At 40.5% G+C, this 13,852-nt stretch overlaps 1 protein-coding gene across 3 annotated transcripts; it reads right to left on the bottom strand.

Moving 5' to 3' along the window:
* Positions 1-1,829: 1,829 nt before the first annotated feature.
* On the bottom strand, positions 1,830-10,662 carry LOC115406040 (SLAM family member 5-like). Of its 3 annotated transcripts, XM_030115912.1 has the most exons (7): positions 10,355-10,662; positions 9,635-9,946; positions 9,273-9,557; positions 8,259-8,363; positions 7,778-7,827; positions 7,535-7,655; positions 1,830-4,530 (listed from the first exon to the last, which is right to left on the bottom strand). In XM_030115912.1, the coding sequence occupies exons 1-7, from the start codon at positions 10,392-10,394 to the stop codon at positions 4,526-4,528; spliced, it is 918 nt and encodes a 305-aa protein (XP_029971772.1). In that variant the 5' UTR covers positions 10,395-10,662; the 3' UTR covers positions 1,830-4,525. The 3 variants fall into 3 exon arrangements, with proteins under 3 accessions (XP_029971772.1, XP_029971771.1, XP_029971773.1); XM_030115911.1 differs by lacking the exon at positions 7,535-7,655; XM_030115913.1 differs by lacking the exons at positions 7,535-7,655; positions 8,259-8,363 and having other exon boundaries at positions 1,831-4,530.
* Between the last annotated feature and the right edge of the window lie 3,190 nt (positions 10,663-13,852).

The raw sequence follows: 13,852 nt of genomic DNA, 5'->3' as shown, positions 1-13,852 counted from the left end.
TCATCACCCGTGCCCCAAAAATAATATCAAAAAAGGAACAAAGTATCAAACGAAAGAAGGCCCAGACGCGCCAGCCAAACTTAAAGGTGCTGTAGGCAGGATTTTGCTAGTCAATGCTAATTTTTCTGTGTTTTCTTTGGATTAAATGTTAGAGTATCCATTGATAATCCTTTAGGAGTGTAGCATAATTGCACTACCGCGAGGGCGCAGCGTTTTCATCTGTCTGTTCTGAGCTGAAAAGGAATCTCTACTGCTCCCGGTATCTTTGACCAATCAGAAGAGCCCATGAGGCTCTAACCGTGATTGGTCGAGGGGCGTTCGTCGCACAATCTTGTGGGAGGGGCTTATCTTGCTTAAGGGCGTGATGTCAGAGAAAACAGGACAGGATTGGCTGTGCTGGGTTTCAAATCGCCATCTTAGATGGGCAGAGATGCAGAATCCTGCCTACAGCACCTTTAAGAAAAAGACGAGATCACAGCCCATCTGCTATGCAGCCGTCGCAACTGATCCCTCGTCTTACCTAAAGACATAAAAACCCCAACTAAACCCGATCAAAAGAACAGCATAAACGGGACGGCTGGTCACACCTGGACGGAAAAAGACAGCGATCAAAAAAGAAAAAAACGGAAAAAGGAAACACGAAGCCGGCCAGCTGGCTAGCATGATCTGGCCAGCACCATGCTGCCTGACGGTGCCGGAGTCCAAGGTGCGCCATGGAGCGCACCGGGCGTGGCAGGTGTAATAAGGTGGGTGAGCGAGCGAGAGAGAGACAGACCCGACGACCGAGAGCGCCACCTCCATGCTGCTATTTATAGCGCGCCGGTGCGACTCGCTCCAATCAAAACCCCAAAAAAAGAAAAAGATAGTTTTTTTAAAAAAGTAACAAAACACAAAACAGGATCAATATCCACTAAATACCTGAACGGAAAAAAAAACAAAAGAGAAACTGGACGTAAAAAAAAACATGATGTGCCCACAGCACATCACAGGGACACTTCAACATTTTGGCAAATTGGCCCATTTAGCACAATTCCTTAGTCATTTCGAACAGCGTGCTTACTTTTTTCGTGAGTGCGAGCTGTTGTTTATTCAGAGGTGAGTCGGGGAAGGTTTTCGGGACGGACACAATGGAAGTGGATGGTATTTTTGGTTCCCCTCGTCAAACTCATCAAATACAAAATCCAACAACCCCAAAACACTTTGGTGGACACGTTATAATCCGCACATTCACTACGCTGTGGAACACCAACAAATTATATTGGAGCGTTACAACACTGAAGCAAATACTGGGAACTACTTTTTCTTTTGAAATCACTACGCCCAGACACCATGTTTAGTAAGTAGTTCCGTCTTAGCAATCTTCGCATAAACAACTCAATCTCGTAATTTTGCATTAATATTTCACAGCGCAGTGAATGTGCGGATTATAACGTGACGCGAAAGACACACGAAAACGTATTTTCCTGTTAGAAACTCACCAAGCGCAGACCCTTCAGACCCTTCAGACTCTTGCTCCTGCTTGACTGTTGCTTTCAGACGATGGCTAAAGTTTATCTCCGTAATCGGAGTTACAAAAAGCGGCAAAAAGCGGCAAGAAGCAGAAATAAGCATTTTTCTTTGCTGTTCAGTTGTGCATACAGCTTTAACAATCAATGCTACTGCAGTGGAAGAACACAGAACTGATGAAAGGACCGTTCCAGTAATGATTTCTTTTTCTTAGGAAATATTCGTTTGATATGTATATAATATGAAAAGTGCTATATAAATAAAATCTGATTTGATTTGATTTGATTTGATATAAATTTTGTTTTGCAAATGCTTTATGAAGAAGGAAACATCTTTGTGAGTAGTGCTCTTTCTAATACTGATCATTCTTGTATTTTCACTGATGATGCCTCAGAGGGTTGACTAAATCAATAAAATTATGTTCGAGGAAATTGCAATTGGAGAAACTAAAATTCAGATTCAGATTTCCTTTATTCGTCCCACAGCAGGGAAATTTACAGAATGACAGCAGTGAAAAGGACATAAAGTGAACAGAAAAAAAGCTAAACACAAAATAAGAGAAGAATATGATGAAAATATGGAATTTAACAATAAAAAAAGAATCCAAGATAAAGTTCAAACAGTGAAAAACAAACAATATTACACTGAGAAAAGTGTGTTGGCTTCTGAATGGTTGCCATTCATGGAAAAATTCATCAGATTCATCAGATTGTATGAGGGGTTTTTTTCTTCTTTTTATTGTTATCTGAAAAAGTGGAAATCAGCATGAGCCACAATCACCAAACCCCCTGTAAAATAAACATGCACCTCATAAGTATGTAGTCTGCACTTTGTTGACTTCAATAAAGCCTAATTAAGCCTGAAATAATGTACTGTTACTCATTTGTCATGATTTCATGCTTTGGATCTCTGGTGTTACATTAGAAAAAAAACACTCAGTGGGAAAAGCAACCTTTTTATTACTGTGTCGAATGAGTTGAAGCATTGGCAGAAAGAAACTTAAATAACGGTATGAAAATAGAATTCACAAACAAGAGCATTGCTTTCACACATTTTGAAAGAGAAATTAGTAACAGGAGCAACACAAAGTTTTAGAATAAGGTTAACAGCAAACCTGTGAAGCCAAGGGAAGAATTCCTCTGTATTCTATATACACTCATATTGGCTGAGTTTGGAAACACTTTGACTGTTTGATGCTATTTATTTCTTTCTCCCCTCAATTCCGGTTGAGCTGAAATACACTGAGTAAGGTGAAACCTGGCCCCGCCCCATGCTTCCCCCGAACACTGCCTTCGATCCACAGTGATGGAAATCATTCCGTAAAGTCATCAGGCCTCACTGTGTCATGAAAAGTCAATGAAACTCAAAAAGCAGCAAAAAGCCACATTTGAACCTGTAAACCTCCAAACAGATTTCTGTAACCTCCAGAGCACCACTGGCCAAATGAAGAAGTGATACACTCCTGAGACTGGACCACGGCACTACACTGGAGGAACAGTTCAAGTATTTTCTAGTTGAAATATTAAAGGACATTCATAGCAGCTTTCATTTCCATCACATTCTCAAGCCCCACCCAGGTTAAACTCTGTCCCCTCGTCCTGAAAATTAGTTTTGATTCAACTAATACTTTTCTCCAAGGTTGGTGGAGGTTTTATCTGTTTCAGTCACAGAGACCCTGATGGATAAATGTTAGATTTATAAGTTGTTGTTAAACTTGTGTTCTTATTGGTCAAAGCCTTGTATCGTCTGTTTCTATAACGGAGCCCGTTGCATAACTGCAGCATGACACGTCTGCAGAAACACGCAGGAAATAAACAAAAACTCAGAATCACATTCACTAAAAAATAACAAGCAGTTCCAAAATAATTATGTAAAAAAACTAAGTTGACAAAACATTTTTTTAAGACATTTGCTGTCAAATTAACTCTCTGTTATTAGAGAATATTTCACTCCATTTTTTTAACAGTTGTTAATGCCAGGCCAAAATGTAACAATCATGCTGCCTTTGTGTTGAAATGCTGTATATTAAAATTCAAACAACATATTCTACACAGTGCATATTTTATCAGATAAGATGTAGGAAAGCTTCAGCACACGGTGTTTCTTTCTGTTACTGTGAGAAGAGTGAAGGGGAGTGGTTTTAAACTTCTCTTCCGTTCCGGAAACCTCACTCAAGCTTCACCTCCCCAAATGTCCAACTTCACTTCTCTATACTCAAAGTTAGATACAGGAAGAGAAACGGCTGAAATGCAGATGTTTCCTGATATGGACTCTTGCACAGTAAAAAGAAAAAAAACAACCATCAATGTTTCCCAGCAGATACAAAACTTCTGCGAACGACTGCGGAACCAGGGAGGGGGTGATGAGGAGGAATGGCCGGACCGATCTGAAGCCAAGCAGCAAGTTGTTGTTATACTTCTGTCCTTCACATGCATCATCCAAAACAAACATCCTGCTTGAACACAGAGATGCTCGTGAGTGTTCATGGGAGCAGAGCTGCTTTGGTCTCAAGTCAAACATCGACTGTGTTGTTTCACCTGATCTGAGCTGTGCTCAGCGAGGAAGGACATCCTCTAACCTCATCCTCAGGTGGAAGGAAGATTTTCAAAATCTCCTGAACCCAGGGGACAGGAGGCAAGGACAAGCTCCTGAGTCTCCTGCAAGATCAGAGGGGGGAGGGGCCCACCTGGAGGGGGGGGTCCACCCACTCCTCCAGCCGCCAAACCCCCACTGCCCTGCAAATCCCCAACTGTGGTGCATTAAAACTGAACATGAAGTGTGCATGTGGGGTTAATGTGGTTTGCCCTCAACTCAAAAAAATCTAATATATCTATAGAAGGTTTTTCATGGTCCAGGATGCTTCTGTACCTGTGCATACACACTCTCAATTACAGGCTTGTCTTTGGTCTCAGCAGCAGCTGACGGGCCGCTGTGAGGCCCCACCTCACTGTAGGTGCAAACTGGAGAAAGACCTGAAGTCTCATCAGTATCTGGAGACGCAGCTTGACTTTCTGGAGTTTCAACCTAGAATATAAACAATGGAAAAGTTATTTTCACCTCATATTCTGCATGCATCATTCAGTGGATCAATGTGTTGTGTAACGAAATATCAGGGAAGTTAACGAGTTTATATGTGTACTGAGACAATCTTTCTGGCTCAAATTAAAAGAATCATTTTCTTCGTTTTTTTGGCACATGGTTTTAAAGACAGGGCAAGTAATAAAGTATTTGTATTTTGTAACTAAACTCATGACTATTTTAAGGTGTGCTTATGTGAGTATTTATTCGTCAGAGGCTATTTTCTCCCCCTCTTATTCTGAGAACTGGCTCAATTCTTCTTCTGACCTCCAAAATGAGGATTCTGAGTTGCAGTGAAATGATGAACGCAGCGAACGGTAACAGTTCAGGAGAGGTCAAAACTCACTTTGCATCAATGTTGACTGAACACCAAGACTTCCTGTGACTGTTTCAAATGGAATTAAAGCAGAACTATGCAAGATTTGCTTTAGCGCTCCCCCTAATGGTCTCCTGTGAAAGCTCACTGTCGTAAACGTCCTCCCCCCCCCCCCCCCCCCCACCCCCCCCAGCCCCCCCCCCCCCCACCCCCAACCCCTGCGTGCAGAGAGTGTCCCACTCCCGTTTCCTTTTTTCCGCTCGTTAGACAGTTTTATTTTTCTGGCTTTTTGTTTCTGCCATCCGTGAGCCCTTAAGGGTGGTGTTGCTAACGCTAGCAAGGGTTTCATGTTTGTTTTCCGCGCTTTTGTTAAATCTTCTGCAGCGACGGTTCCTCGCGCTGCCTGGGAACTTCCTCCGGTTGCTCCCTCTGTCATAGACATGCCTGCTTCGTACAATCAAACTTATTGGAAAACAAACACACTCGGAGAGCTACCGCTTTCAGCTCAGTGCAGCGAACTCACTCGCGGTCTCGCGCTCACTTCTACCAGAGGAGGTGCCACTCCTCTTTATTTTTCAGTTACCAAATAGAAATTAGAACCAATCAACACATCATGCAAAGCTCGTCTATTGCAACACAATGACAGATCTCGCACCCCTACAGCTTTTATACTTGTAATCCCGTATGAGTGCCGTAAAGCAGGTTTGTTCTCGCGAGATGTAGTCAGGTCCGCTCCTCTGAAATTGCAAGCGCTGTTTTCAGGACCCAGACCCCGGGGAGAGTGAAGGGACAGGCGAATCGCCGTTACAAGTCTTTGTTTACCCCCACAGGGATTCTGAAACACATTTATTGAGGTAAAAAAGGTGCAAAGTTCGGCTTTAGGGCTGTCGCGGTAAACCGGTATTGACGATAATCGTGGTAATAAAAAATGAAATTTCAATATCGTGCTCAAAATGCGCACATGATAATATCGTAAAGAGGATCTAGAGCCACTTGAAACGTGTTGAAGTGTATTTTCAAAATCCGCTCCTGTTCTTCCGCCCTGCTTCGTCTCCCTCCTGCAGCACCCCCACCTTTCCCCCTCTCCTCAAATGTAAACACAGCAGGAGCAGCGGTAGCGGCATGGCTCCTAGCTAGCGTGGCTCCCAGTTAGCGAGTGTCCCGAGTGAACTAAACATGTCGGTGGTAGCCGACAACGACAGCGAGACGCTCTATCCTAACCCGAAAAAAGTGTGTTTAGCAACACTGACTGCACTTTGATGCAAGCCGGGTAGTAGTGGGGCCCCATTAGGTTGGTTCCAGACGTGTCATTGTAATGTGTCCGGGGGGTTTCAAGTTGTGTCGCTGATATCCGCCATCTTCTCCGCCGGACCCCTTCTAGCAACGAACCGGTGAGTACTCGGAAAAGGGCCCCATGCAGGGGATTTTCGACACGTTGTCGTTGCAGCGTCTAGTGTAGCGCCTTAAATCTGTCATTGAAATTGACTGATGTCAGCCGTTCCTCGGGACCCCCTTCAGCTCGGGGCCCTGGCCAGTAGCGGCGGCTCTGGCTGGAGAGAAGCAGCTGCTGCTCATTCCGCCTCGGATTTAAACAAACAAACAAAAATCCTCAGCAGTGTGGTGGTGGTACAGGATTTCACCCCAACAGGGCCCATGGGTTTTCATAACCCACCAACCCGACGTAAATGACGCCTCTGCTGTGGATCCTCTGTTAATCAGTTCATCAGATTTTAATTAGTTGAGTGTAACTACACTTTTTGTGTGCAGTTGTACAGTTACTGTTCTCATATTGTTTCAACACCTCATTTGACAGGTATTCTGAATGTAATTCATCTGGGAAACGAGAGAAAACAAACAAAAATAAAATTAAAGATGAATCTAAATGTTTGTACCATTATTAGTTAAATTTTTGCTGATATCGTGATAATATTGTTATAGTGATATTTTTTGCCCACGATACTCGTCAAGAGAAAATTCGATATCGTGACAGCCCTATTCTGCTTTAATGTTTCATAATAAATTCCAGGACCTGCTTTTAATCTATAGTTTAGTAGAAACATTTTCAATGCAAGTATTTGAAAATTTTCCTCAACAGAGAACATGAGTATGTTTTCCACTTCAGAAACACAGACAGCAAAGCCACAAACACACACAACCTGTTCCACAGTCTTCACATTTGAAAAAGCAAGGCAAATTGCAGTTATCTATTCCTGATTAGTTCATATTTGCCTCATCTTCACACAGCTGCCGCATATAAAGCATGACTTCCACAAGCACAGCTGAAAGTGACTGCAGGTTTGTCGCATTTTCTTTGCAAACTATAACTATACTTCCTCTGCATGAGACTTTGGTTAAGTGGTTAAACTGATCTTTCCTGTGTCCTTCTCTACAGCTTATAAACACAAAGTCTCTCTGGAGTCATTTTCAATGTTTGTATTTGACATTTAACAAAAAAACTAAGCTTCTGGGAGTGGTGAGGTGCCGTTGTGCAGCACCTGTAGTGCCTTGCTCAGCGAGCCACACTGGTAACCTTTCAGCTGTGGGATTCGAACCTGTAAACTTACCTGTCTATCGAGCACTACAGTGTGAACATCAGAAGCAGAAACATTACACAGCTTGAAAAGCCAAACTCACCATAAGGCGGCACATAGCAACAGGCAGATTGACAGGACACCGGTTTTCTGATTAGGTTCATCATCCAAAGTAGGATGTTTGAGGACAGGCAAGCATCATGAGCAGCACATGAGGAAGTGACCTGCAGGAGCACATAGCATGACGAAAGAACAAACACAGCTGTTGGAATGCTGAAAAGGTTTGCTGAAAATCCATCCAAAGACAAGTGCAATACAGTTTAGATTGTAAAAACCTGAAGCTTACCACTGGAACTGCGTAGACTGTGTTATCTTGTATCACACCATGATCTGCATCTGAAACAGGACATACAGGGTGAGTTACTATAAAAAGTTCTTGCTTGACTTTATTGACCCTTTACTTCCCACAATAGCATCTCTGCAACATCTTACAAACATCTTGGTCATTTTTACTCTGATCTATCTGAGCAATTCAAACTACACAGAGGAGAAACTTGAGAAAAATGTCGGCTATTAACAATGCCAAGATGTGATACTAAACATTATAGAACAAATGGATAACAATTTTAATTCTCATGTCTTGTCACAGCTTACAGAAACTCCCTGAAATATTGGCTTTAGAATCAATTCAATCAACACAAGCTTTGAGTCAGACAGATCCCCGTTTGCTGCAGTAAATGAAGCCTAATGGATACGACAAATCGACTTTGAGACAGAAATTAATTTCAATGCATAGAAAACTACTCACACGTTAGGCTTGAACTTACTTCTCTTACGATAGAAATAAGCTCCCAAAATCCCAACAGCTACGAAGGAAACAAAAACTCCAACAGCAATCCAAATCTTGTCATGTTTACGAGGCTGTTTATCAACTGAAAAACAATCATTAAATGACAAAGTAGTACTTTAATAAAATATTTCCATTGATAACATGTCAGTGAAGATTTTGAAAAAAAGGTGTCCTCGTATTTAGATTCAAATACTAAAATAATTTATCACAATTATCAAGATGTATAGTGCATACTTCTCCACAGACATGTTCAGGCCGCAGACCAGAATTTTTTTTTTTCATTCAAACAAAAAGTTTGTATCCTCGTTCAGTGTAAAACTTCAGTGTGGTTTGGTGCAGCGAGGAGTCGGCACATGAGAGGAAGAAGCTGTCAAAACTGAATTTGCGGCCACATTTTAAAAGAACATCTCAGTAGAAATTGATTTCAATTTGTGCATGGTTGAGTCTATAAAAAAAGACAGAAATTACCAAAATGAAGACTTATGATCATCATCAAAATTGATGATATTTATCATGTTTTCTTGTTGTTTTGGCACATTATAATAAACTGCGTCCAATTTCAATTTTAAGTAGCCTAATCGGTACAGCTCCGTTTATGTGACAATGCTGCTCAGATCCAAAGAAAAGGCAACTTTTGAACAACGGCTTCCAGGTGAAGAGCTTTTTGAAAACGCTCTCATTTAATATTTCTTCTGCACACATGGACAATTAGATGGACAGTAACAACAACACTGCCTCCAGAGCGACATAACTTCCAGTCCAGATTCTAAAGGACTTGGTGCATTTTGAGTTGATACCCTACATAACACCATGCAGTCCAACTAGGAGGTGCGTCCATATGATTGTCTGTGTTCTCCCACTGTGAATGTTTATAGTGTGTTGTTCTCTTAAAGTTGAGAATTTGTCTATTTTCACAAAACCTTTTCCTTCTTCAAACTTCATAAAATCCAACCTGTGTGTTTACATTTGGTGCTGTCTCTTTCAGACCTACCGAACGGCTGGGAGCAGGCATGTTGAATATCCGTCCTGTCTTCAGTCGAGCTGACCTGGTTTCTGTGTTTACAGATCACTGTAACATCCAACAAGTAGACTTGCAGAGTAGAGCTGGAGTTTGTGATCTCTGATTGATTCCCTCCATCCTGATCACATTTTTGATCGATACATCTGAAAGTGCTGCTGATGTGAGAGTCGGCCGTGCTGCAGGTCAGAGTGACGTTACAGGAGTGTGAGCTGTTTGATACAGAGTTCACCTCCAGCTGGACGGGAGACACAACATCTGGAAGGACAGAGAGAAGTGTTAGAAATGTAAAAGTAGATGTTCATGTTCAGTGTCTGAAATGTAACAAAACTCACCTTGAACTATGATGTTGTGTTGGACTAATGTGGAGTCGCCATCGTCTGTTGTCAGTCGTCCAGTATAAACTCTACTGTCTGTCTCTTGTAGGTTTTTCAGTATCACAGAGTATTTCTTGTTGTCAGGGTGATCAATCCTTCCAGTGTAAGCTTTAGAGATTTTTGAATTGCCGCCAGGATAAAACGTGACTAAAATCGAATTCTCTTTCTCCAGTTTCCATACAAATATAGTAAAGTCTTCAGGCACATTGTTGACATCCAGAAGTACGTCTTTGCCTTTCTGGACGAACACAGGAGGAACACTGGACTGGACTGTAAAACAGGAGATGAAGATTGCAGATAATTTTAAACATGTTATATTGTTGATTCCAATTCTGTCAAATTGATTTAATTTCTTTAACCAACCCATCAAAGGACAAAGGCACACTCTGCACACCGTCTCTCTTTTTCTGTCATTTCTCTTTCTAACACAGTTTAGAGTGAAAAGTCAGTCCAAGTGACTGAAATGCTGGCGACATATCGTATATCCAAATATGTACAAAAGCTACAGGAGTTATAGGGAGCAGCTCCAACACAGGTTGTTGCTGTAGAATTAATCATTCACTTTTTTTATTATATTTTATCTTTGAACTGAGACCAGACCTGAGATACTAACGTTTTCTATCTGTCCTCATTGTCTACTTTTAAAACCTGAAAAGTTTGCAGAAATGACATTTTTACCTCGAAGCAGGAAAAGCCAGAAAAGTACAGCCTGCAGCATTGTGACAGATGGTCCAACTGTGAAGATTGTTTCCTGTGGGTGAGGACACCTCTTCCCCTCCTCAACATAACCGAGTAACGTACCTGCTGTTCCAAATGAAGGGGTGTGAAATTCAAGAACAACCACAGTTCTCAAAGAAGCATTTTGCTGAGGTTTGTAAAATAACTGTAATAACTGGTAAAATAACTTTCATTATTATCAGCACTTGTTGTATTAAAGCCTTGAGGTGTTGAGAAGTTAAAATGCTCGATCGACTCCAATACAAACAGTCGAGTTCCACTGATTATTTCAAAAAATGAGCTCTGGAGTTAAAGTACCGTATTGGTCCGAATATAAGACGACTCCGATTATAACACGACCCCTATTTTTCAAATATCATTTTGTGAAAAAAAAAATGCTGAAGACAATAAGGTCACTCATAAAACAACTTTTTATTATACAATTATAAACTCAAAAACTCACAACTGAGATAACATTTCACGAGATATGAAATGAAAAAAATATTACTATAGTACTGAATAAAAAATATATTCTCTTTCTCAAAATAAGAAACAATAAGCAACAAATAAGAAGCCTCAAGGGGTCCAAACTACATAAATGATGTAGATAACTTTCCAGTACCTTCAGCTGAATCAGGCTCTGGTGGTGGACATTCCGTCTTTCCGTTTTTCAGAGACGTATTCACTCACCCTTCTATCAGTCTCTCTGAAGTGTCGCTCTTTGGACCACGGAAAGCTTTTCTCATAGTGTTAGCATCTGTAGGCGTTTTTTCTGTGCTCTCCAATAAGAACGAGGCATTCTGCTACACCAGATCTCCTGGCGGCTTGGCAGTAGTTTGATGACTCTGCTGCGTTGATCACCATCAGTTTAAAGTTAGTATCATAACTTCGCCTCTGTTGTTTGCTCAGTTGTCCAGCGTTCGAGCCCCTTTGTTCCAGATGATCCGCCATTTTTCACTGCGGTCATTTTTCATCAGATCATTTGATCTGATTTCATCGCTCCACTCGCTCTCTGGTCAGTGATACTTTGGCTCTATCTAGCGGCGCGGATGGGTATTGACCATCTACCGTAAGTCCGCGATTATAACACGACCCCACTTTTGGGGATACAATTTCTGGGAAAAAACATCGTCTTATATTCGGGCCAATACGGTATTCAAAAGGTAAATCCGAAACTCCAGTCACTGTGAATCAAAATCGGTCGGTACATGAGGAATCACTGGGAAAATACAGGAACACTGGATGTCTAGGTATGAAGGTAAAACAACAAGAAGTGAGTCTATTCTCACTCAGAAATGGGAGACACCCTTTAGGGAGGAGTCAGTTAATCACATACTGAGTGAAGGCAGACAGGAACAAACGGAGAAAACTGACCTGAAACAGAGACATGATGTTTGATTTTTTTCAAATATACATTACACTTTGCTTCTTAATAATATGCAATATACATAACAAACCTACATGAAGGTCTATGAGCGTCCAGCATAGGCGGATCTAGGGGGTGGCTACTTGGGCTCAAGCCCCGGATGTTTTGTCAGGAGCCCCGGATCGCGGATCCGAGCTGGTCTGAGTATAATGTGCAGTACTGGAATTCACCAGAGAGTGGCAGCATGTGCTGGAGAGCAGCCAGCAGTCTGCCGCCTGTCCAGAAGAAGAAGAGTTCACGTCTGTGCGCGCCATTCGCTGCTCCTTGACTCTACTGCTCAGAGTCGACTCAAGTAATGGATATCAAAAGCTTTTTCAAAGAGCGGACGTCCCCACCAGCAGCAGGAGCAGAAGCTGCTACACAGATTGATGTTCCCGGTTTGTGAAACTCTGACTGATTTTGCCAGCTGGCTATCAGTATTATCCGCTAAAGGAATACTTGGTTTGGTTTGGTTTATTTGTTTCTTTCGTTTAAAACAACACAAAAACAAAAAACAAAAAAAGATGAAAATACATCAATGTCATCAGTCTAGACACCAAACAAACGAAAGAAAAGGAGCAGAAAGAAGAACAATCCTATTATATCTGCCCCTTTAAATACAGTATTTGAACAAATACAAATTAACAATACTCAAAAACTCATTCATTAAATCAAACATTTTTTTCACCCGCAACAACTTAGTTTTCATTTTCATATTTTTCAGTGTGGAATTTTTTATATGTTTCTTAAATGTCATAATTGTTTTACACTCTTTGATTTCCTGTTTCAGAGCATTCCACAAGTTCACTCCTTTTACCACAATGTTTCTTTCTTTGATTTTGGTTCTGAATCTGGGTTTTTTGAACACGTCTATTCCTTTAAGATTGTATATACTGGTTCTTATTTCGAATATATTCTGAAGGTTTACAGGCAATAAATTCCACTTTGCCTTATACATTATTTTTAAGACCTAACCCTAACCATCAACAATATCGGGAAATTTCAAAACTTTCAGTTTAATAAATAATGGGTTAGACGGCTCTCGATAGTGACTATTTGTTATTATCCTTATAGCCCTTTTTTGTAGAATGACAATTGTCTGTAAATAAGTTTTACATGTCGTACCCCACACTTCAACACAATACATGAGATAAGGTAAAATCAATGTTAACAAAGCACAACTATTCAGAAAAAAACTTGACTCTATGTAACACAGAAATGGCTTTCCCAATTTTCTCTTTGGTATAATTAATGTGAGATTTCCACTTTAGACCGTCATCAATCATCACTCCTAAGAATTTTGTTTCTGTTACACGATGAATTTCAACTCCATCTATTTCGAGTTTTACTTTCACTTTTTCCTTGTTACTATTAAACAACATAAAATTTGTTTTTTTTTTTTGGCATTTAGGATTAATCCGTTTAAATCAACCAGTGTTTTATTGCTTTCAATTCTTCATTCACTACTTTAGTGACTTCTTGTATGCTTTTACTTGAATGGAATAATGTGGTATCATCTGCGAATAGAATTTTCCCAAGGTTGGACACTTTAGCAAAATCATTCATATACAAAATGAATAACTTTGGCCCAAGTATCGAACCTTGGGGCACACCACATGTAATTTGCCATAGTTCAGATTTCGTGTCATTTATATGTACATATTGGTTTCTGTTTTCCAAATAACTTGAGAGCCAATGCTGAGCTACTCCTCGGATGCCATACATACTCATTTTTTTTTAGTAATTTTGAATGATTGATGACGTCAAAAGCTTTTTGTAAATCAATGAAAATACTTAAAAAATAGTTATTGTTATCGATCTCTGTTGCAATTTTTTCTGTGAATTCCATTATTGCCAGTGCTGTGGAATGATTAGCCCGAAAATCATATTGACTATTATCCAAAATATTTTGTTTCTGTAAGAAATTGTCAAGTCTTGTTGAAAATACCTTCTCCAATATTTTTGAAAACTGTGGAAGTAATGAGATTGGACGATAGTTAGAGAAGTTATGTTTATCACCACTTTTATACAAGGGTATAACTTTGGCCAATTTC

This window comes from Salarias fasciatus, chromosome 18 (assembly GCF_902148845.1).
Source record: "Salarias fasciatus chromosome 18, fSalaFa1.1, whole genome shotgun sequence".
Lineage (NCBI taxonomy): Eukaryota > Metazoa > Chordata > Actinopteri > Blenniiformes > Blenniidae > Salarias > Salarias fasciatus.
Note: the sequence above shows the minus strand (reverse complement) of the source record. Positions and strands in the feature narration are given on the sequence as shown.